We start from the raw sequence: 25,409 nt of genomic DNA, 5'->3' as shown, positions 1-25,409 counted from the left end.
AAACATTTCTGTCCTCACAGGTATAGTAATACAAACATGCATGTTTGTGTGTGCATGCAATCCGGTTTTTGATCGTCTGGTTGTTATTCAAAATGTAAAGGATTGTGTGTGCATGCATGCACGGCACGCCATGCATCTGAAAAAGAACACGTGCACAACAGCACAAACACATCCATGTCAGATGGTGGTTCTTTGTGTTTGTGTTTGATAGTTACTTTGTCCTCTGTGTGTACATTTGTGCGTGCGTGCGTGCGTGCGTGCATGCGTGCGTGCGTGCGTGCGTGCGTGCGTGCGTGCGTGCGTGTGTGTGTGTGTGTGTGCGTGCGTGCGCATGCGCATGAAGGCCATGTGTGTTGCAGCACAGTGTCTGTCTCGCTGCAGGTTAAGTGTGATTAACATTCCTGTGTAAATCTGCATGACACCGATCCTTGTCTCCCAGCAGTGTGTGTGTGTGTGTGAGCGTGCGTGCGTGCGTGCGTGCCTCCGTGCGTGTTTATCTTCCTCATTTAACAGACACAGAAGAGCTAATGATATGCCTCCAGTCAGCTGTCACTTTAAAGCCCGATTTATAGGCCTACTTTGTCCAACGACACTGTCACATGCCGAAGATAGCGATCTATAAGCTCACAGTGTGTCACACCCTGGCATGTTGTGAGCTTGTAGATCAGATCTTTTGACCGCCATCATCGCGTAGACCATATATCAATACTCTTTGTCTTTGTACATGCCTCTCTGTCACTGTCTATCACTCCCTTCTCTCTCTCTGTGTCTCTCTCTATCTCTCTGTCTGCTGCACACACGCAGCGCACGCACACGCACACACACACACACACACACACACACACACACACACACACACACACACACACACACACACACACACACACACACACACTCAGGAATAGAAAGCCTGCCGTTTCTATTAGCTTGGATTCCCCATCGATGATGTCACTGGTGGACAGGTTTCTGAACTGCCCACAGCCCTCCCATGAGACACAGACCTAGTAGAAACAAATGCCGGTATTTTATCATGATCATTCGTGAGGACCAATTATATGAAGATAGGTTGAAAAGTGGTGAAGTGGTCCTTTAAGTAGCCTCATGATAAGCAGGATAATGAACAAGCGATACAGTCATCCTTGAAAGATCAACCCCTTCAAAGGGTGATTCAAGACCCCCTCTGCTTGGTGTCAGGTTCCTGCATCACCCTGTCGGTCGGGGGATTGTTTCTCAATCATGTACCGCCTCGCCGTTCGTCATGGCTTACGTGGGATAGACGTGCTCTCCAGATGTTGAGGAGGAACAGTTATCAGTGAGTGTGATAGTGATTCCTTGGGGTGTTGCTGCTACAGTATATGGCTGCTGGCTGCTGACTCATCCATCCAGCTGATGGAAGGTGCAATGATCCCCTCCCTGACATGCAATGTCCCTGAGGGCTCAACGCCTCGCGCTGCAGCGCTCCCTGTTTCCAACTCCTTTACTCAAGTGCTTTATACTTTACCTGAGTATACTTCCATTTTCCCAATACTTTATACTTCTACTCCACTACATCTGAGAGGTAAAAATAAATATGTTAAGTTCTATTCCACAATTATTTGACAGCAGTTTCAAGTTTCCTTGTTGATTTAGATTATACATAACAAAACATCCTCCATGTCCTGAGCATGTAGAACTGATATTTAATTTCAAAAAAATTTTGATTAGTTTTGAAAAATGTGAGTACATATACTTTAAGTACATTTTGATACCAATCCTTTTGTGCTTTTACTCGAGTTAAGTATTTCTACATTAAAACATCAGAGTAGCTTTCCCAACTCTGCTAGATCCTACAGATACATGTAGAGTGATTTTCCGGGCCGTGGTTGTTGTTGTTATGCCTGTTGAACTCACGTATAGTTTCACAGAAACACTGAACCAACATGGGTGGCTGGCACAGGCAGGCCCGCTGCTCTGTCAATTAAGCCATCAGTCAGTAAATCAGGTAGACGGAGACAGCCAGACAGTCAGGCAATGCAGGTAATGAGTTATGCAGGCAGCCAGTTAGACAGACAGACAGACAGTTACACAGACAGACATACAAGCAGACAGACAGACAGTTACACAGACAGACATACAAGCAGACAGACAGACAGTTACACATACAGACATACAAGCAGACAGACAGACAGTTACACAGACAGACATACAAGCAGACAGACAGACATACAAGCAGACAGACAGACAGTTACACAGACAGACATACAAGCAAACAGACAGACAGACAGTTACACAGACAGACATACAAGCAATCAGACAGACATACAAGCAAACAGACAGACAGACATACAAGCAAACAGACAGACAGACAGTTACGCAGACAGACATACAAGCAAACAGACAGACAGTTACACAGACAGACATACAAGCAATCAGACAGACATACAAGCAAACAGACAGACATACAAGCAAACAGACAGACAGACATACAAGCAAACAGACAGACAGACAGGCGAGGCGTCGTGGTGTTTCATAGAGTATTGACACATGGAACATCTAAGCCCTGGCTTGACAAACAGAAACATTGTGTCTCTGTAGAAGATATGTACTGTGATGTAACACAAACACACACACACACACACACACACACACACACACACACACATCCACACACACACACACACACACACACACAAACACACACACACACACACACACACACACACACACACACACACACACATACATAAATGCACACAAACAGGGGCCAACGGCAGCGTACATCTCAGCCAAAAGGAATCAAGAAGGTACGTATGTGTGACTGTGTGTGTGTATGTTGGCAGTCAACATGGATTCCACTGAAGCTGTTAATCACGCTTGTAATTACTGTTCAGACAGATAGTTCATTTTTTATGTGCTAACCAGTAGGGACCAAGACTCAGGTGTGGGTGCATGACTGCGTGTGTGTGTACTTGCTGTAGCCTACTTGAGAGGGTCAAATGTCAACACGTATAGTAGGATTTGAGAACTATACTGTGACGACATTTAGAGTTATAGGCTTACACTTATGAAAAGATTCTGGTTGTGGCTAGTGTTAGACATCTAGAGAATAGGTTTAGGAGTTGGTGCTAGAATTATACCTGATTTATTTTAGTGTCAGTTGTCAGTGTTGCTCCCACAAAATATGAAATTCATCTTGAAGATCGGTTATTTTTGGTGTGCGGCACTGGTGTGTAACTACTCTGGGTTTAGGGTTACAGTAAGACATTTTAACACAACAAGGGGGGAAAGGGTAAAAATGGCATTCATAAAATTGTTGATGTCCTCACAAGTACAATAATACAAACGTGTACAGTATGTGGGTGTGCATTATGTCTTTGTTTTTGTCTACTTTTTCCCCACCTTCATTCTCAGAGACAAATTGACTGAGAAACAGGATATTCGCTGACGGAAACACACAAGAGCTCTTCAATTGACACGATGCGTTCGGAATAAGAGTCAGAATTTATTTTAAAGTTACAAAATATTTAAGAAACATATTTTATTATTTATTTTACATAAACTGTACAGGTGACATTTATTTGACTAGATGATTTCTCAAACAGAAACTAAAAATAACTTTTATTTATTAAATAGAAAACTGAAAACAAAACAAAAAAAACAACAACAATTGAATTAAAGATGAAAATGTGAAGTGTACAAAACAGAAAGAAAACACAGGACTAAAGAAATGGGATCATGGTGTCGTACCCTGATATAGAAGTAGGCCTCATTCCACGAGTGATCACAAACAGTCTTGTACACAATAACTTGATGGCCTCGCCATCTTTCTTGGCCTCTTTGGTTCCTTTAATTAGGTAAAATACATTTGAAACAAAAAAATCAATTTACTCTCTATAAAAATAACTTTTCAATGGCAGTTTTTTTTTCCTTTAAAGGTAAACTTGGCCGATTTTGAGACTAAACCCCATTGTTCTGATGTGAGGCGATCATGGGAGAAAATAACTCCCTACGTTCTTCTATGTATTTCCTTGAGAAATACACAAGCGTACACCCGATGACGTCAAACTCTGCGTTTCACAGAATACAGATGACATAGGGTATTTTTTCCCTACACTCAATTATCTCCTCCAATCAGAACAAAGGGCTTTAGGTTCAAAATGGGCAAAATTCCCCTTTTGCTTTTGTCTTGCTAATCCCACAACATGTCAGTGCAAACATCACGAAAACCCTTCGCTTTGGAGAGGAGAGCGAAAGATCACTTTTCAAGTATCGATTAAGAGCTGAAGACTAAAGGAGAGAGAGAGAGAGAGAGAGAGAGAGAGAGAGAGAGAGAGAGAGAGAGAGAGAGAGAGGAGGGGGGGGAGGAAGAGAGATAGAGGGAGGAAGAGAGAGAGAGTGGAAGAGAGGAAGCTCAGTCTTGTAGATCAGTGGTTTTCAAACTTTTTTGTGCATAAGGCACACCAATGGGCAAGTCAAAATCAAGGCACACACCTGGATTCATAGTGAAAATAGCACAACACATTGCATCGCGACTTGCAGATCTGCTATTTCACTTTTCTTTTGTATTCTTTTTTTTGGTGAGGGGGAGTCTTTTTTCCCCCACCCTACCTTACATGCCCAAAATAGGGACAACAGATAGAAAGTGGTTAAAAACATTTTTTTTATGATATATAATTTGCCTCTGTATTTGAAAATGAGTGTGTACAAAGTACTGATAATAAAAAATTATAATAATGTAATTCATAAGTTAGTTGTAAATATTGTCGTGACACACCTGGACTTGTCTCGCGGAATACCAGCGTGCCCCAGCACACCGTCTGAGAACCACTGTTTGTAGAGTAATGGGTTATGGGTCTACTGTACATTGCATAGTTCATGTGGCACTTTTTGTTTCGTTTTATCGATATAGGACAGGACACTCTGTACCCCTCGGAAGGCATGTTTCATTCTGCAAGTGCTATTCAAAAAGGGTTGTGCGTTTCAACGGATTCCGCCAAGTGCTGCGCTGCACACAGCCCCTCCGTCCGGTCCACAGACAGCTCTGCTTGAAGGCAGCGGGGTCAGGCCTGCAGTTTGTGGGGTTCTGTCTCTCTCTCTCTCTCTCTCTCTCTCTCTGGGGTGTGTTCGAGGGAAGCTCGCACTTGAAAGGAAGGAAGGAAATCCCATCTTCACCTGGTTACCACCATGCTAACAAGAGCCTGCGACACTCTGGGCCCGGTCAAGACTGCCGGGATCCAGAGGCCTAGGGTCCGACAAACACCAACCAGCGATGAGAGCAACAACGACGACGACAGCGACAGCCGTCGGTCCATGACTGACGCTGTGGAGATATTGATCTCTGTCCAGCAGACAGCATCTGTCTGTCTGTCTGTCTGTCTGTCTGTGGGGACAGTAGGGAAGTGCTGGTGTTCTGAACTCTTTAAGCGTATGAATGTGTCAGTGCTTTATATATTTATATACACATATATAAATATAAATAGTCTGTAGTGTGCTTAAGTACTTGAGAGCGGGTCGAGGTGGAGATAATCGTGATTGGGCGACGAGGAGGAAGAGGGTGGAGCCAGTAATGTCACTTTCCCTGTTTACTTAAGCGCTTTGTGGTCTTCATGAGAGAGATGATGAGCCATTGTTTTTTGACTAGGAATGGCAAACTAGAGGACAGAATATATAGATATACAGTGTATATATATATCTATATATAAGATATATAGATATATATCTATATATCAAATAGATATTATATCATTTGGTGAAAACTCTTCCCTTCTCTTCCCATAGCTCATTGCCAGGTCAAAGGTCTTTATACGGATAGCGAAAAGCCCGCTATAGTCTGATAAATAGTCGTGTGCACGCGCGTGCGCACGTGCAAACGCACGCTCCGTGCAGCGTGTCGACACACGTTTGCCAGCTTGTCCCTGCCGGTGTTGTAGATATAAGGTATACACTGTACCGTACATTAACGTCTGGAATGCACCAAAAGGACCACCAAAGGTTCAACAGAGGATCCGTATGGGGGAAGGACGAGCGTCGCCCTCAGGCACACCCGCACTCCTCCACGATCATGTTGGGCACGTCTCTCTTCACGATGTTGTACTCGTCGTCAAAGTACAACATGGACATGGTGCTGAGCTTGGTGGGGATGCAGCACGAGTTGACCGAGCCGGGACTCATGCCTCTCATCCGGTACTGGTTGACCACGGCCGTGTGGAAGGACGAGGCGGACCCCGGCACCCCCGCCATGTAGGCGGGGCAGCTGCCCTCGCAGTAGTTCCCGTAGTAGCCGGCGGGGGCGATGATCCAGTCGTTCCAGCCGATGAGGCGGAAGTCGATGTAGAACTGCTGCCTGCAGCAGAGCCCGCCGCTGCTGCCGTCGCACTCCAGCCCCCGCTTCCTGATGCGGTGCTTGCCGTCCGCCTGGCGCACCCGGACCACCAGGAACGGCCGGTGGGAGGGGTCCCGGGGGTCCACCAGTATGGGCACCACGCTGGCCGCCTCGCAGCCCTCGCAGTGGACCTCCAGCTGCTGGCGGCGAGCGCCCTTGTTGAACACGGCGCGCACGGCCTCCGACATCGGGAAGGTGTGCCAGCCGCTGCGCTTCAGGTCCACGCGCTTCTCCACCAGCGCCCAGCGGCCTCCCGCGCTGGCGCCTCGGCCTCCGTCTGTGTCTCCGCCTCCTCCTCCGTACGCGTCTCCGCCGCCTCCCCCGGGAGCCCCCGCCTCGACGCTCCGGGCCCCGGCCTCCTGGTAGTGGATCTTCACGGTCACCTTGCGGCGGGGGCCCTTCTCCGGCCCCGCCGGGAGGACGCGGAAGTACAGCCACAGGTTGGCCTGTGAGACGTGGAGGTTCGCGTTGCCTTCGTTGGAGATGAGGAAGTACAGGCTGGTCTTGGATGATGCTTGATCGTCTGTTGACACACACACACACACACACACACACACACACACACACACACAGGTTATTGTTGAGCTTTCTAAGTATGGTATGCTTATAGCCCGTGACCGAAAAGGCAGATTAGACGTTTGCCCCGGGAAACAGTGGTTTACAACCCACTAATGGGTTCTCCTGACCCACTGTTTGGGAAACAGTGGTTTTCACACTACAGTGTATTTGGTGTAGATGGAAGACAATGAGGGGGCCAAGTATAGACCCCTGGGGGACTACGCTCTATGAAGTAGTTGAAGCAGTCTTTTTTTTAATTTATAATATACCTTTTTATCCCACAATTTTGCAACCCATTTCTTTACCCATTGGCACTTCACTCCCTCTGCCAACCTGGGGAGAGCAATGGACTGACCTCATGCTTCCTAAATGCATGAGGAGTCCAAGTCGCTTCTTTTCACCTGACAGGGGGAGTTCCAACGATTGGATGTAGCGAGTGGAAGGAACACGTTATTCCAACCAGTTCCTTTCCCCTCCATCAGGTGCCCCGGCTGTCCAGGGGGAGGCAGTATAGAGACCAGGATTACTGCATGTTTTTTAATGAGGATACCTATACCCTAGGCCTAGGGGACACAGGGAGAACATTCAAACTCCACACAGTTTCTGTGCGAATCGATTTGGGGCAGCAAAGTCGTAAAAGCGGCCGGGTGGAAAGTGGAAACCCCCTCCTCTCGTTCGTTATAATGGTATGCTCCTAGAGTCCCGTAGGCATCGGGGGGGGGGGGGGGGGGAAGTTCCAAGTCATGCAGCGCGCCGCTCTCTCACTCTGGCTGACCAGGCTGAGGGACGGAGGGAGCCTAATGTACTGTAGCCTACATGTTGTTTACGCTCGAGTCCGGACCCATGCAGTCTTTAATCCACAGTCACACCAGAATGTACACTGCTGTCTCGTGTCTCATGTGCGTCACAACCCAATGCGTGACCCGTGAAGTCGGGGGGGAAATAAAAAAAGAGAAAAGACGGAGTGACAAATCATTAGCAACAACAACAGGCTAACATGCTGGTGGTGGAGTTAGCTATCAGGTTATTGCTGCTGCTGATTCAACGCACTGATTGAGCTCCACTTCATCTCCGCCTGTAATCTAGGTTATTTTGTTATTGACAAAAACAGACAGATCTACAAGCTGCAGAGACGGTCGTGTCTGCAGGTTCTCAACGCGTCAGTGGCGCGTTGAGAGCTTGTGGATCTGTCTGTTGCACTCACGCGCACACACACACACACACACACACACACACACGACACACACACACACACACACACGACACACACACACACACGAATAAAAGCTTCTACAGAAGCCAGAAGGGAGCAGGTTGGTTTTTAAAGAGCTAGGGTTTTTTTTTGTTGCCTTCACTGTCTTTTCTCTAGGCTCCTTCAACCACTGGGTCAGCTGACCTCCATAGCAGCTGCTGATTGGTCAACTGCTGCAGGCCAGGTCTGGGATGGAGCCCAGTTGGCCTCAGGTCCAGTTTTTAAATGAGAGAGAGAAAGAGAGAGAGAGGGGGGGGGGGGGGGGGGGGCAGATGAAGAAAAGATGGTGGAGGTAAAGAAACAGAGGGGAGAAAGTGGGAAAATATGAGAGAGAATGAGAGAGAGAGTATGAAGGAGAAACAAAGGAGGGAGGAGAAGAGCAACGGAAAGCAGAAGAGAAGAGAGGGATAAAGAAAGAGAGAGAGAGAGAAATACAGAGAGAGAGAGAGAGGGGTGGGGGCCGAGAAGGTGATGCTGTACAAGGCAAAACCCCAGGGGGTTCATTGAGTTCGTTGTTCAGGCTGTGCTGTACCCCCCACCCCAGCGCGCGCACACACACACACACACACACACACACCAGCCTGCAGACTGACAGCACAAAGCAGTCAGACCTTGGCCTTTCAAGCGCGTGGCTTGGTACAGAGAAGCATGATGGGACAGAAATAAAGGACATTTACATGACACTGGACGATGGACGTCTCTCTCTCTGTGTCTCTCTCCCTCTCTCTTTCTCTGTGTGTGTCTCTCTCTTTCTCTGTGTGTCTCTGTCTCTCTCTCTTTCTCTGTGTGTGTCTCTCTCCTTCTCTGTGTGTCTCTGTCTCTCTCTCTCTTTGTGTGTCTCTCTCTTTCTCTGTGTGTCTCTGTCTCTCTCTCTTTCTCTGTGTGTGTCTCTCTCCTTCTCTGTGTGTCTCTGTCTCTCTTTCTCTGTGTGTGTCTCTCTCTTTCTCTGTGTGTCTCTGTCTCTCTCTCTTTCTCTGTGTGTGTCTCTCTCCTTCTCTGTGTGTCTCTGTCTCTCTCTCTCTTTCTCTGTGTGTGTCTCTCTCTTTCTCTGTGTGTGTCTGTCTCTCTCTCTTTCTCTGTGTGTGTCTCTCTCCTTCTCGTTCTCTCAGGGTGACGTTGTGTTTTTGAAAAGCCGTTACTTTGTTTGCCCACTGATTAGTGTGTGTCAGTGTCAACAGCTGGCCCCTAACCCCCCCCCCCCCCTCTCTCTCTCTCTCTCACACACACACACACAGACACACACACCTCTTCCTCCTGTAAACTGTGGTCTGTTACATTCACACACAGACCTGTTCAGACCAGCCCTCCTGCTATACAGTATGGCAGCGCACACACACACACACACACACACACACACACACACACACACACACACACACACACACACACACACACACACACACACACACACACACCTCTTTCCCCAATGGTAAACCAATACATGAAACATCAGGTCCTGTGAAAATGTGCAGCCTTCAGGGCTGGAGGATCAGTTACTGAAACCATCTGAAGAGAACATGAAGGAAAACACTGTTCAATTACCAGAGACCTGAGGCTACGAGCACCTCACCTTATCTCCCCTCACCTCTCCTCGTCCCCTCCTCCGCCTCCCCACCCCTCACCTCCCCTCGTCCCCTCCTCCGCCTCCCCACCCCTCACCTCCTCTCCCTCTACACACTGCCTCCCTCTTGACTGCCTGTTTCGACAGCTCCACGACTCCCAAAACAAGGAGTTCACAGGCTGACAAGCTTCACACACTTGTGTGCGTGTGGGTGTTTGGGGGAGGTGTGTGGGGGAGTGTGTGTGTGTGTGTTTGGGGGAGGTGCCTGGGGGAGTATGGGTGTGTTGGTGCACTGATTGATCTGTGACGTGTTGTGAGCTTGTTGATCTGCTATGTTCGGTGCGCAACTTAAGTCTAAATCATCCTATAGTCTGTATGGAGTCTGATGGACATCTGGCTCAACTGGTGTGGGAACAGTATGTTGATCTGGGGAACTCATGCTGTCGGGCAGAAATGTACTTTTTGTGTTCTTTCCAGGTGAAAAGCGCCTGGACTACATTTGATAGTACCTCTAGTAACGACCATAAAGACGACCATAGTGGACACTTATTCGTGATTGGCTGCCTCTAAGCCAATGGGAGACTTACCCATAAAACCCATAGTCTGAACAGCGTCTGAACGTGTTTGCAAGAGGAATGGACGGAGCAGTTCTGCTATGAGCTAACTGAAGCTAAAGGAAGCCATAACAAAACAGTGATTGAACCAACAGAAGAACGTCGAAAATAGCGATATCTGCAAGCATACGTGTCACAACTCTCGTAAATCAGCTATTTTCAACAAATGTTTGCCCCCCCAGAATAGGAGTGCTAGGGTTAATGTACTTAAAGGGTGTGACATTGTGATCTCATACGTGACCAAATGGGTTTTCCTTCATTCACATGAAATTAAAATGTTTGTGTTGAGTGATCTCAGTCTTACTGCACTGCTTGACTCCAGGTTGAACTCAAGTATTCTGAAGTGCTGCATAAAAGGCTTGAGAAAAATTAAACCCTGACGAACAATAGGCCTTTTTCACGGTAGCCATATCGACATGTAATAGCAGGTAAACACAGGTTTAATAATTCATGCATTTAATTAAGGTTCTAGCGTACTGTAGTGGAGTCTTTCCAATGAGCCAACATGCACAATGGCAGCACCATGACTCTGCTTGACCCGAATGGAACGTAACCTTAATTAGTAACATTGGAACCACCTGTGCTTATCCTACTATATCATGTCATAATGGCTGCTGTGACAAAGTCTAGATCGCACTCCTAATACACAGCAAGACCTAAACGAGCCAAACATTACCCAGCACTAGAGCTGCAACTTTCTATTAGCTTTTTTGATTATTCGGTTGTTTATTTTCTATTCTTTCTTTTTAAAGAATCCACACAAAAATGCATTACTTAATCAACAAAAATGTATGTGTCTGATTAACCACTTAAGCCCTATTTTATACATCATTGTACAATGGTGTTGCGCCAAAAATAGTAACAATACTTGGAACGATGAAAGTTGGAGTGCATGTCTTGCACGATATCACACAGCAGAAATGTAATAGCACCCAGTGGACACACCTGCCGGAAACAACGATGAAGTTAACAATTGATTTGCACTTAATGGTGCAATGTGATTCGTGTGGCTTCATTTGTGCACGAATGGATGCCTTGCCAATGATAGCTATAAGAATGGAGGCCACAGAGTTATCATCAGACTATGCCCTTTTAAGTTGTTGTTCATGGCGGATACTGGCTGACTGCCTGCATTTATTAACGACGGTAGTTCTCAATCATTTTCATGCCAAGGACCCTCAAATTGACCTGCATTTGGCCGCAGACCCCTATTTGTAATGGTTTTATTGCCAGGGATAAGACACGATTTAGGTTGCTAAAGGTTTTCAAACGTATTCATGTTTTGTATAAAAAAGGGTCCACTGGATCCGAGAAGTAGCGATTTACAAAACCACAACCACTCTCAACAGTCAACCAAACAGCGGCACTGTTCTTGCGACGATAGTGTGGTTGGTCGCGTGACCCTCTTTTCAGACGACGGGTGTTTTTTCGCCCTGCCATGTTCCGCAGGCAGCTTTAAGCCCTGACAGGCTCTCCTGTGTATCTGCTGAATGAATGACGAAAGGCACCTGGGTGGCCTGGAGTTGATAAAGAACTGCCTCAGCGTGTTCCCACCTGCATCCCCAAACACAACAACAGGCCAGGGAACTGACGGAGAGCAACAGAGAACAAGGGAGAGGTAGGAGAGAGATAGGGGGCAGTGGTGGGAAGCAAACAAGTACAATTTTGAGGTGTTTTTACTAGAGTATAACATTATACTCTACACCATTATATCTCAGATGAAGGTATTGTACTTTTGACTCCACTACAGTTATTTGAAAACATAATTAATAGTTACTTTGCACTGCAGATTTAGATTATTAAATTACATTAACGATTTTCGCCCTGTTTTATACATAGGCTAATGCTATTCAAAATAATTCTACAAGCATTTCTACGTTGCGCTATTGATACTTGTACTTAAGTAAAGATATCTGAGTATGTCTTCCAGCACTCTGCAGAAGGAGGTAGGGAGATACAGTGTGTGTGTGTGTGTGTGTGTGTGAGTGAGTGAGTGAGACGGGGGACGACACTGAAGAGGTGAGAGCCATAAGGGCAGGGAAGACTCATTACTTCATGTCACTGTCGACAGGAGGACCACACGCTGTGGAGGAGAGAGGGCGAGGCCCTGGCGTGTGTGTGTGTGGCATGTATGTATGTGTGTGTACATGCAGACAGACAGAGCGCCAGGTATCCCTTCAGCCCTGAGGCGTCAGTTCACCAGGAATTCCATACAGGATGGGTGTGGAGGGGGGAGGAAGAGATGGAGAGAGAGGAGTGAGAGAGATAGGAGGAGGAGAATACGTGCGTCGTGTCCACACAGAAAGGGTTTCTTTTCATGGCGGAGCGCTTTAGTTCTCACATGTTCAGAGTGCTTTGCTGGTTTGATTGTGACGTCACCTGTGTTATTAGTACAATTAGCCTCACTGAATAAGCTGAACAGATAACATAACGGCAAACATAAAAGGCAGAATCCTAATCCCTGCCTTTACTTTAGCGGTGGATCGCGATGATGATCTCGCTGTCAGAAGAAAGGGTAGGTATTTTGAATGTTTGTTCAAAAGTGACATTGACACTTTTTTTAACACAAATCTTCACTTCTGGGGGTCCAAAATATTTTCAGATGCGGCCAAACATGATTTTCGGGGTCCTTGATATGAATAGGTTTGATAAGCACTGGCCTAGAGTGTTGAAACGTGAGGCTCTGGGAAGCTTGGTGTCTTTACCATGAATGCACACACGTCTTTTTGAGTAGACAGGCTCATAAAGTGACCCAGTGTGGCATATATTTGACAGAGATCACTAATTTCTCTACCTTTGTCTTTCGGAAAGTTCCATAAAAATGGAGGCGACTATACTTTGTAGCAATTGGTTGGTTCACAAAATAATTAATAGAAGCTCTGCATAATTGGTGCTCTGAGTCTAAAATAAAAGTTTCTCAGCATTCTTTTAAACCTGCCGCGTGACCAGGGGAGGAGAACATGTCAGGTTGCCATACTGTTTGCCCAGAGGGATTTAAAGCCACTTTAACGGGCATCATGTTTGCTTTTGTTTAAACCTTTAATTGTGTAGAGGAGGGGATAAGAGAAGAGAGGGAGGGGTGTGTGTGTGTGTGTTTGTGTGTATGTGTGTGTGTGTGTGTGTGTGTGTGTGTGTGTGCGTGCATGCGCACGTGTGTGTGTTTTTTAATAACAGACATTCTTAAACATTTATGGGGATATAGAGCCATACGAGGGCCACAGCCAGGGCCTCTATTCAGGCCTGAAACACACACTTGGGAGACGAATGTGGAAAATGTCTGGATGGTTTCCAGGAGAGCGCAGTGATGGACAGCTCTTCATGAAAGAACTGTGTCCCCAAGTAAACTGCCCCTACCCCCCCAACCTCAACTCGATCCGCCAGTGGGGGAGGGGGGGGGGGGGGGATAAGGAGTTAATGACATCCAATAATGAAGTCTTAATTCCACATCTTGGACGAGTCAGCGCAAGTTCACCAGGTCCGAATGGTTGCAATCGAGATGCTCAGCTTTGAGAGTCTCTCTCCCTCCCTCCCTCCCTCCCTCCCTCTCTCCATCTCTTCTGCCTCCGTCTCTCCTCCTTCCCTTGTTCGCTCGCTGCCCCCTGGCTCTCCGCTCCGCTCCCGTGGAGACGGGACACCAAATCCCTGGGCGAGGGACCGTGCACACCAGAGCGTGTCAGAGGAGGAGAGACGTTGGCACAACTCTCTCTACCTTCTCCTCTCCTCCGTGACCGAAGTCCAGTCAAACTACAGTGTGGTTGTCATACCTCCTCCCCTCCACACACACATGCGCGCACACACTCGCGCGCGCGCACACACACACACACACACACACACACACACACACACACACACACACACACACACACACACACACGTGTATGCCTACACATTGCCACTTCACACTCACATCATTCACCACCCACAAACACCTCCCAGAATCCCCATACACCAAATACACCACCACCCAGCACCTCCTTATTACAACCGGCACAACCCATACACCACTCCTCCCTCTCTCCATCCACCCCCCCCCCCCCCCCCCACTCTCTCTCCCCATCTCACTCCCTCTCTCTCCATCTCTCTCTCCCTCTCTCCATCTCTCTTTCCGTGGTTGGCAGTTGGGCAGAGGGGGGCAGAGGGGGTCTTATGGTACAACAACACACAAAGCCTGGCTCAGAGGTGTAGAGAGAGAGAGAGAGAGAGAGAGAGAGAGATAGGGGGAGAGAGAGAAAGAAACAGAAAGGTTATGCCAGGCTTCTCTGCTCTCCTCCTCCTAATGACAAAAGCATTCTTTGGGACACTATAACGACACGCACGCACGCACACGCACGCACACGCACACGCACGCACACGCACACACACACACACGTACACACTCTCGCGCGCACATGCACGCGCACACACTATATGACCCCCCACCCCACCCCCATCCACACCCCAGGAAACCAGGGACTCAAATGTCTCATGCATTATTCTTGCAGATTTCTTTTGTGTGTGTGTGCTGTGTTTTGTTGCTGGATGTTGACGTGTTTTGGAACGCACCGGATCGCCATGATGACAATAATTGCCCTGCTTTTGTTCGCTTGTCGTCACTCCGAATCGGATCATTCTCACTGTGGAAGTATACAACCAGGGCACACACACACACACGCACGCACACGCACGTGCATGCGTGTGTGAAAGAGTTTAAAGACATCCCATTGTGGTTTCTTTAATTGTATGTTTTTCTTTTGTTAAACTAACAGTTTGTGTTGAAGATGCTGTTCTCACCGATCTAACGAGCAATTATTGGATTCTCTGTAGCACAGATGACTTTAAGGGTGTGTGTGTGTGTGTGTGTGTGTGTGTGTGTGTGTGTGTGAGTGAGAGACAGAGAGGGCAAGGGGGGGGGGGGGGGGGCAAGAAAGACACAAGAAAAAGGAAAAGAGTGTTCTCTTTGGGACTTGTGAGAATTAGAATTAGTTAGATACACATTCTAAGAGAGGAGGGATAAATGACCGATTGAGGGTCTTTGTTCCTTCTTTTAAAGAGGGTCTTTTATATGGCCAGTATAGAGAAGGAGTCCGGCTTTGGTGATGAAATTGGATTCAGAGGCTGTTTTTATCCGTCTGGACAGAAACCCATGGGGTAATCCAAGGACTCTCCTCTCCTCTTTCCATTTCATTTCTTTTCTGACTGATTTTCAACGGTGAACTCGAGGAATTAACCCACTGCCACTCACACGCACGCGCGCAGTGTAACTCATCGTGACACACACACACACACACACACACACACACACACACACACAGGCTACGCGCAATCCTAGTTTAGGCGGAGTAGACTGCAAATGTGATGTAATAAGATGAATGACATTCGACGGTGCCAGACAAGGGCTCCTCTGCGTTTTTTGTTGTTGTTGCTTGCGGTCCAGCTGTGCGATAGCCTATTTTATAACATAGGCAGATTTTTTATTTTGTTATAAATAAATGCTATAGAATATAGATCATTAGTGCTTATAATAATAGTCTAATGCTGCAAAAAGCCCCCCTTGCACGTGCTGTATCGTCAGATACAGCCTATAGTATGAGGATTGTGTGCCAAATAATTGATCTATATATGATTTATGATGCGCGTAATGACGGACTCACTCATTTGTTTACCTGACTCGGCGAAACTGATGATCTCCGACGTCTCCTCTTGCACCTCGTTGCTGTAGGCGGCCTGGCCGTCAAAGTTGGGGATCTCCACCCGGCCGTCCTCCCGGACCTTCCCGGCGTGCAGCCTCCGCAGCGCCGTCACCATCGACGCCTTGGGGATGGGGTGCGTGATGTTGGGCCTCTCCCGCATCTGCAGCCGGTTCAGGATGTGCCTCTTCACCGCCTCCAGGAAGTCCACGTCCAGCCTCTCCGACTGGTCCTGCGACCTGAGGCCGCAGGACGCGCACGACTCCCGGGGCGGCTGCTCTGCGCTGACGTTCGCCAGGACGCAGCAGCGCGCCGAGAACAGAACGCTGGCCAACAAACACGACAGCACGATGCTGGCTCTTCTGTTCATTGTCTTGCTTTCACAAGTATGCTATAGAGTCCAAACGGGTACTCGCGTTCAAAGCTACTTAAAATAAAATGTATTTAGCCTACTTTACAGGTTCTTGGCAAACCTCCAATTCCAAGTTCCAAAGTCAGTATGCATCGAGATATCCAAAATAAAGTGAGCACACAATCTTTATATTCCCAAGTGACGTGAGAGTGCGGTTAGAGGACTCCGGTCACCGTGCGTGTAAGTTATCCTACCGTGAATACAACCTATAATAATAACAACCTCATGTTTGGTTTAGTTCCATGCAGAGTTTGATTTAAAGCCCCTTGAATCGACGTGGAGTAGCCTATAGTTACTGTGAGGCACCACGACCTGCTTTGAAAACCATTTCAGAAATTGTTGTAATCTGTATCAAAACAAACCAAGTCAAGCACGCTGCCTCGCCGAGACTTCAATATGTTTCTTTTCTTCTGAAGAATGTCTACAAACAAAAGCCTCGCAGACCCATCGTCCCATTCAAGCACTAATTTAAAAGAAAAACGTGTTATAGGAATCCAATCCGGCAGCCCAAGTTCAGTCTGTGACTTCTGTTTTAAAAGTAGAAGAGTTTTTCCAGAGATGACTCCTGTATGTCCCTGTGCGCCCGCAGCGTGCGTCCTGGGAGGAGAGATGCTGTGTTCTCTGTTGTGCTGTGTGTTTATTCCCCCTTTGCAATCACGACGACGACACAGGGACACCGCGCGCACACCAAAGTTTTTATACAGCCCCCAAAAAAACCACGTGGGGAAGTCGTCCAACGGAGCGACAGGGATTACATCCACTACTACGTCTTGAGAGTTCAGTGCCAGACGGAGGGAGACCGCGGTGGGAAGGAAGGAAGGGGGCTTTTCTTTAACATAGCAAAGAACCCACCTTGTCCCAGAGAGGCTCGGCAACCAGTGGTGGAAAGCCTGTATTTACTCAAGTTAAGTGGGCTACTGTAAATCGGCAAATAATAATAATAATAATAATAACTTTTTCAAGTATTTCCATTATTAACTCCAGCGGAATCTTAGGGGCAATTCACTCAGGCAAATACTTTTAGCTAAGTAAAGAAAACCTGAGTAGCTTCCCTTCCACCACTGCTGGCATAGCTATATAGCCTAATCTGTGATGGAATCTTTTGGATGCAGATTCGTTTGGTTTACAAATAACCAAATGGACCATTACGCGTCCACTTGTTACGCTCCCTGAGTTATGAATAAATGAACACTGCAGCTGGATTCTAGGCCTAGGATAGGCATCCTACTGCATAAACCATATAGTCAACTGAATACAGTATGATAAACAGGCCAAAAATACTATAGTTTTCACCTGGTCACATTTCATTTGACTGCGGATTGATAATAGGCAATTTATTTTATTACACTGATCTATTTTTGTAAACTATCTATTTTAAAAAACCTCATTATTGGCATGATGAGGTTGATATCTAGTCTCCATGCAGGGCAATACATGTCTAAACAATATTTGGATTTCTACACATCTCTCTGACACACACCCAGCCATGTTGATATGAATAGTTTTCTTATTCAAGCAGCCTATAAGTAGTTACAATTGAATTAACGAGTGACGTGTGGAAAACACATTGGTCAGTAAGTATGCTATAGCTGCAGCTCAAAGTCATTCACAATAATCCATTAGACGGGAAAAGAAGACAAATGGCGCCACCTTCTGACATAAAACCTTACTTATATGAAAACAAACTTAAATCACCCGTCTCCAAAACCATTAGAAATTGTAGGACTAATTTCATTCAGGCCTTGCATGACGTCATCAGGCTGAAAGCTGAATAGCTATACCGAATAGTGTGTTGCCAAGCTGTTTATTGCTGCATCCAAAAAAGGAGAAAAAAAGACAAAAGTTTTATATTGCTACAGTCTTCTGACCAAGCAATTGGTTGAAATGAATAGGCTATCCAGAGTGCTGAAATGAGCATGCAGACAGCACACCGCCACACCTAGCCATTAATAGACTATTTGAGAATGGATTAATAACATTAGAAATCAGTTGCACTGATAGTGACTGAGTTTTGTCAGAGCAGCAGCATTATTGGCTTAGGAATGTAACAAAAAGGGCAGGTATATGCTCCTGTATTTTAACTAAATAAACAAATAATAATTGTGATTCATTATGGTGGTAGGCTACATGAAGTCATAGGCTTTTTGTCACCTTTGCTCTATTCGGTCTGGCCTTTTTCAGAGATTGGGGTAAGTGTAAAGAATAGGCAAAAAAAGAAGAAGTTTGCCCCAAAATAAAAGTAACGTTCATTGGTGAAACTTTTATTGTGAAGGGGTTCCTGTCATGTTTGGTCTTACAGACCTTTATTTGACTAGTTTCCTGTTCAAACTTCAGGAGCACATCAATGGGCACTGAGTAGGTTACTAGGTTGATCAAGTTCACCTGTTGTGCTGCCGACGCCCAGCATGGTGCTGCAGATATCAGGAGTAGACAATAAAAGGGCCTCAGTGGTGGAGGAGCGAAAAACAGCATCACTATAGGACCAGTACACAAATTGTGTTTAAGGAATGTTTGGTAAAGGCTTATGGAAAGGATGGCCTAAGGAAAGGACTCACGGCCAAACTTTATGAAACAAATGGACGCCATGCACATGCCACTTTAGCACCCAGCTGGAAAGGAGACAAGGTGAGTCTCTTTTTAATGTTTATTTGGTCTGACTGGGTCTTATTCTTGTGGTTTATTGTCTGGGTCTTATTCTTGTGGTTTATTGTCTGAGGTTTATTGTAGTGGTTTTCATATGTCATTTTGATATGGTAGTTTTAAACTATGGGATATATATGTAATTATATGGTTTATTTGAACTTGTTTGTTATACTGATGTTGGATAATGGATCTGATTCATGATGCATTTTTATGCCTTGTCTCTTGTCAATTCTACGTTGATATACGAATAAAGACTTTGAAATCATCAGTTCAGTCTTCAACCTTTTATGGCCAGCTGGGTCCGCTACAATGGTAGACCCTAAAGATAAGAAAAAACATGGTTGCGTATAGGGATATCTAAAAAAAACTAAGGCCTTTTTGAGGACTTGCTACAGGACTATAAAGGCCCAGGGGGCTGTCACAGGTACAACTAGAACTGCTTGTTGCACACTAGTAGCGCAAGCAGAGCGCGCAAGTACTGTCGACCGCTACAAACTGTCAAATCTCAGCTTCTCTGTGAACATTTCGTTTGAAATGTTGAATTATTAGGTTTAGCTATTTGCTACCTACCTACTTTATGCATGTAAAAAACGTAGTATTATGAAGTATGGTACAAGTTTCTATCTATAAAAGAAATACAGTTTTATCGATTTAGAATTATTCTGGATCCCTTTTTAGTTTCTCAAATAAAAATAAATCATCGATCCGATGGAAAAAAGGTATATAAACTGAATTAAAATATGTTATCACGTATACAGTATAATGATTTAAATATTTATTTTAATTTGTCAATTGATTTAAATTGACTTAATCTTGGACTATAGTGATATTAATACTAAATGCCTATGGTATGTATATGTAATTTGTAAGTTGATTAGCGGTATACTGTGGTTACTTTGCGCCACTTTTGATATGTATGCACTGTCCCAGCATATTCTATGCGTATGCACCGTCCCAGCAAATGACGTAATGACTACTTGTGCCTGATACGGCAGTGGTGCCAGATTACATACATGTATACTTAGGAGCATTACCTTTAATCCTCCCGACACTAAAACATATCGTCATTACGTCACCATCGAAAACCAATTACACTCTGGCATTGGGTCCTTTAATCCACATCTTCATTACGTCATCATTGAGAGCTAGTTATACCAGTTACCTGATGTCATATGCTGGGACGGTGCATACGCATCGAATATGCTGGGACGGTTCATACCTCGTGGTGTACACCGACATACACACATACCCAGCTGATGCATACCTTATACCAATTTTGAAACTTACTTTAGTTACGTCATCGTGAACAGTGGTTTCTCATTGGCTGGTGGAATGTACCGACATACATACCCCGCCAATTGCTGTTCATTGTCCCTGATTAGCTGAGTGACGCCACTGACATACATACATACTTGGTCCCTGATTGGCCTGACTCCTGGTATGTCTACCCTACATCACTAAAGCGTCAGAATGTAATTTACCTAAAGAAATATTGAAATATAGTGCTTTAACATAAATTTTGTTTAGGCAGGAATTGTATTTTGTGTTGAGGACTCCTTAATTACTTTCTCTCATTTACAAGAAAAACATACATTTATGTCAAATAAGCTGTTACTGCATTGCAGTAACTGCAATATGTTGTTATACAATAACCAGTGGTTCTGTGGAGATGTCTATTACAGTTTTATTAAAAAATCAGATTTCTTTAGACATACCTATATAGTCTATAGCATGGACTATATAGATTTTGAGATGCCAGTACCCCTCCCTGAGTTATAACAAAACACAACCATGTTTTTGTCTCCCATTAATAAGGACATTGATTGTTGTGACTTTTGTTTTAGGGCAACATTTGCTATTCTTTAAACATACTCCAATCTCAATCCAAAAAGGACAGTACTAATATAGATACATCGATATATGGATGGTTAGAACATTGACATACAGTGTTATACCTCAATGCCATACACTTTAATAATAATAATAACTAGAACTGCACTCTGTCGAGTGCCATAAATGGCCTACCAGTGCGCAAGCAGAGTGTGCAAGTACTGTCGACCGCTACAAACTGTCAAATCTCAGCTTCTCTGTGAAAGAACGTTTGAAATATTGAATTATTAGGTTTAGCTTTTTGCTACGTACCTAGTTTTTGGAGGTAAAAAAAGTAGTATTGTGAAGTATGGTAAAAGCGACGGCTTTCGATGGTGACGTGCAGTGTTGGGTATAACGGCGTTTAAACAAACGGCGCTACCTAACGTCGTTATTTTTTTCAGTAACGGGTAATCTAATTAATTACAATTGTCATTGTTACAACGCAGTTACCGTTACTGACAATGAAATGTGCTCCGTTATTATGTTAAGCGTCCCCAAGCTTTCTGTTACCACGGGCCGGCTGACAGTGTGTGTGTGACTGTGACTCTGTGTGTGTGTGTGTGTGTGTGTGTGTGTGTGTGTGTGTGTGTGTGTGTGTGTGTGTGTGTGTGTGTGTGTGTGTGTGCTTCTCCTGTTGCTGCAAACATGAAGCCCAACACACCACACAATCGCCTGCCGCGCCGATAGAATCAGTTCTATTTTCCAGGCGGCGCCGCGCAGCAACGCGGCGCGCCGCGTCGGACGGAGCCGGTGTGTGTTGGGCTTCACACGGTTAGAATAAAACAAACATAGCAGTCAGACTCAGTTGTGAAAGCTTGATGCTACACAGACCATGCTAATGCTAAAGCTAATGTTGACAGCCTGACTGCATGCAAAGAGAGAGAGAGAGAGAGAGAGAGAGAGATATGCAGGGGAGGGACTCTCGTGTGTGTGTGTGTGTGTGTGTGTGTGTGTGTGTGTGTGTGTGTGTGTGTGTGTGTGCGTGTGCGTGTGCGTGCGTGAGTGACTGACCACTGACCAGTTGTCTTAAGTTCTGAGCCAATTTGTGTCTTTAATTAGACAGTATTGTCTACCAGTTGTCTTGTCTGAAGTTGTTGGACTTTTGAGGTCCAAAAAGTTTGAGAGCCACTGGTGTAGGCAATTACACCTGGTTTACTGTTGAGGTTCAATACATAGGCTATATTGAAGTTGAAGTATATTTCTCCCTCATGGCAAAAGGTTATTATGTCTTATGTGTAAGTTGTAACTTGTAAGTAGGCTACGTGTCTATGCTGTTCTACTCTATGCACCTTGTGAAACCTGCTCCCAAAAACAATCCAAATTCTTAGACATATTACACATATTTTTTACGTCAGGGTATAACTGGTATAATTAGCTCTCAATGATGACATAATAAAGATGTGGATTAAAGGACCCAATGCCAGGGTGTAATTGACGTTTTTTAGACGTCTATTTTTTGACGTTTTTTATGCCATTTTTAGACGCACGAATAGCCCATATAGTACGGCATACTGTAGCACGCCGTTTTTCATCATTTTTGAGGATTTGAAAAAAAATGGGGGAAAAAATGAAAACGATGGTTATAGCCCATCGTTTTTTTCCATTTTCTTTTAATCCTCGTTTTTCTTTTCTTTTTTTAATTTATATTTTTTGTCCCACGATTTTGTAACCCATTTTTCACCCCTGTGTCAATCATCCTGTGATGTGATCCTGGGCTCTACACACCCTCCGCCAACCTAGGGAGAGCAACGGACTTAACTCATGCTTCCTTCATGCTTGAGTGTCCAAGTTGCTCCTTTACACCTGACAGGGGGGAGTTTCCCTGGTTGGACGTAGCGCGTGTAAGGAGCACGTTATTCCAACCAGTTCCTTTCCCCTCCATCAGGCGTCCCGGCTGGCCAGGGGGAGGCAGTTTAGAGACCAGGATTACTGCATGTTTTTGTGAGGGTACCTACCCTAGGGGACACGGGGAGAACATGCAAACTCCACACAGAAAGGCCCTTTCGCCAACCCCGCCTTCGGGTATGGGCACTGATGACGCGGAGGAGGAAACACGCCGCCAGCACCCACAGCGCCCCGAGCGGGAATCGAACCCAGGACCTTCTAGCTGTGAGGCGACAGCACTACCAACTGTGCCACCGTGCCCCTAATCCTCGTTTTTCATAATCTTTGACCATCCCACTGAGCAATAGCCGGCTATTAGACGTGCGTCTAAAAATGGGATAAAAAACGTCTAAAAATAGACGTCTAAAAAACGTCTAAAATGAAAGTTTTTTAGACGTCTATTTTTAGACGTTTTTTATCCCTTTTTTAGACGCACGTCTAATAGCCCATATATCGTACGGCATACTGTAAGCACGCCGTTTTTCACCATTTTTGAGGATTTGGAAAAAAAACGATGGGTTATAGCCCATGGTTTTTTTTTTCATTTTTCAATTTTTTTTAATCCTCGTTTTTCATCATTTTTGACCATCCCACTGAGCAATAGCCTGCTATTAGACGTGTGTCTAAAAATGGGATAAAAAACGTCTAAAAATATACTTAAATTTTTAGACGTCTATTTTTAGACGCACGTCCATATAGTACGGCATACTGTAGCACGCCGTTTTTCATCATTTTTGAGGATTTGAAAAAATAGTTTTTTTTTTTTGGCATTTTGTTCCAAAAATGTGTTTTTCAAAAATCCACCTGTTGGTGACGCTATAACAGGCCAATGTGAAAATGGTGGGATATATTAGGAAAGTCTGTAAAAGATGTCACGCTATGTTCATGATTTGAGGCTTTTTGTTCAAAACGGGCAAATCCTGCAAACTTTGAAAGCCAATGTTAGCCAATTAGAATGGAATATGAAATATCGGTCTGGAACACATGAATATAGAGATAGTGTGTAACGATGGTGGAGACTAATTCAAAAATGTTAGTTTTGTGCCTGTGTTTTTCTTCTTTATATACCGTTATTAAATATTGCCTACAATGTAAATTGTGAAATTACTTTACAGTTGAAATGTAAAATTTACATTTCAACGAATGGACCTGTAAATGACAACAAAACAAAAACTAAGGCACTGGTGTGGTACTTCTGGTTTAGCGGAATGGGGTTCAACTCCCTGCAGTGCTCTGCTCAATTTGTTGTATTTACATGGTTCATTTTCATTTTCTGCTCATTGTGTTGCCTTTTCATAGATAGCCCCCAGGTTCTTTACTGTGTTTGTATACTCCCTACAGTTGGGTTACCAAGTATATTTATTTATTATTTCTGTTCCCTAGAACTAGAACTATAATTGATGATATGCACACGGCTGCCATCTTGCCGGCAAGTTGGAGAGTTAAAACTCACCAACATTGCAGCTGTACGAAAAGCTTAAATTATCGTCTTACTATCTGCAAAGTGTTTGTTTCATAAAAATCCACCGTAGTCATAGACATGTTATGAGCTACTTCCTGTCAAGAAATTCCTTGCAGATGATAAGTGTCAGAGTTTGGAAGCACTCGTTATCAGTAAAGCAACCTCCTGCTGCCTCCTGCATTATGTGCAAATTCAAAACATGGACTGTTGAGTGATAGTCAAAGCACTTCCAAACTCCAACACAGAAAAAAAAAATCATCTGCAAGGAATTTCTTGACAAATACATTGCAGATAGAGGATAATTCAAGCTTTCCGTACAGCTGCAATGTTGGTGAGTTTGACGTTTTTTAATACAATTAGATAGGACTGTTCTGTTTGGATGAATGGGCTGTCTATGGGAAGTTGCACCTAGGTAGCACCTTGCTGGCAAGATGGCAGCCGTGTGCATATCATCAAAAGTGAGAACTTCTCGTTTCGGAAGGCATACTATAGTCTGTCCCCCCAGTGTATTAATTACTACTACTACTACTATAATATTAGTAATAAAACTTTATTTGTATAGCACCTTTCATGACATGAAAATAATAGCAGTAATGTAATAAACTGAGGGCATGAATAACAAAAAATAATGTAAAAGTTCAACTAAAAGCAAAAGTGTAGAAGTGGGTCTTGAGCTGTGCTTTAAAAGTGTCAACGTCGTCGTCGTCATCAATGTCAACAATGTCAACGTTGTCGTCAATGTCAACAATGTCAACGTCGTCGTCAATGTCAACAATGTCAACGTCGTCGTCGTCAATGTCAACAATGTCAACGTCGTCGTCGTCAATGTCAACGTCGTCGTCGTCAATGTCTACAATGTCAACGTCGTCGTCAATGTCAACAATGTCAACGTCGTCGTCGTCGTCGTCAATGTCAACAATGTCAACGTCGTCGTCGTCAATGTCAACAATGTCAACAATGTCAACGTCGTCGTCGTCAATGTCAACAATGTCAACGTCGTCGTCGTCAATGTCAACAATGTCAACGTCGTCGTCGTCGTCAATGTCAACAATGTCAACGTCGTCGTCGTCGTCAATGTCAACAATGTCAACGTCGTCGTCGTCAATGTCAACAATGTCAACGTC

The 25,409-nt window shown here is 44.9% G+C and overlaps 1 protein-coding gene across 2 annotated transcripts; it reads right to left on the bottom strand.

Moving 5' to 3' along the window:
• Positions 1 to 3,461: 3,461 nt before the first annotated feature.
• inhbb (inhibin subunit beta B) lies at positions 3,462 to 17,076 on the bottom strand. Of its 2 annotated transcripts, none has more exons than XM_083777273.1 (2): positions 15,977 to 17,076; positions 3,462 to 6,884 (listed from the first exon to the last, which is right to left on the bottom strand). In XM_083777273.1, the coding sequence occupies exons 1-2, from the start codon at positions 16,380 to 16,382 to the stop codon at positions 6,013 to 6,015; spliced, it is 1,278 nt and encodes a 425-aa protein (XP_083633399.1). In that variant the 5' UTR covers positions 16,383 to 17,076; the 3' UTR covers positions 3,462 to 6,012. The 2 variants fall into 2 exon arrangements, with proteins under 2 accessions (XP_083633399.1, XP_083633400.1); XM_083777274.1 differs by having other exon boundaries at positions 15,989 to 17,076.
• Positions 17,077 to 25,409: the final 8,333 nt, after the last annotated feature.

Source organism: Protomyctophum parallelum (assembly GCF_964188405.1).
Source record: "Protomyctophum parallelum genome assembly, chromosome: 11".
Classification (NCBI taxonomy): domain Eukaryota; kingdom Metazoa; phylum Chordata; class Actinopteri; order Myctophiformes; family Myctophidae; genus Protomyctophum; species Protomyctophum parallelum.
Note: the sequence above shows the minus strand (reverse complement) of the source record. Positions and strands in the feature narration are given on the sequence as shown.

Bases quoted from the DNA above. Each gene is read 5' to 3' on its own strand.
- inhbb (XM_083777273.1), bottom strand. From the start codon at position 16,382: ATGAACAGAAGAGCCAGCATCGTGCTGTCGTGTTTGTTGGCCAGCGTT. The intron at 6,885-15,976 runs GTGAGTCCGTCA...GTGTGTCAACAG, and splicing joins CGAGTCAGGTAAACAAATGA to ACGATCAAGCATCATCCAAG.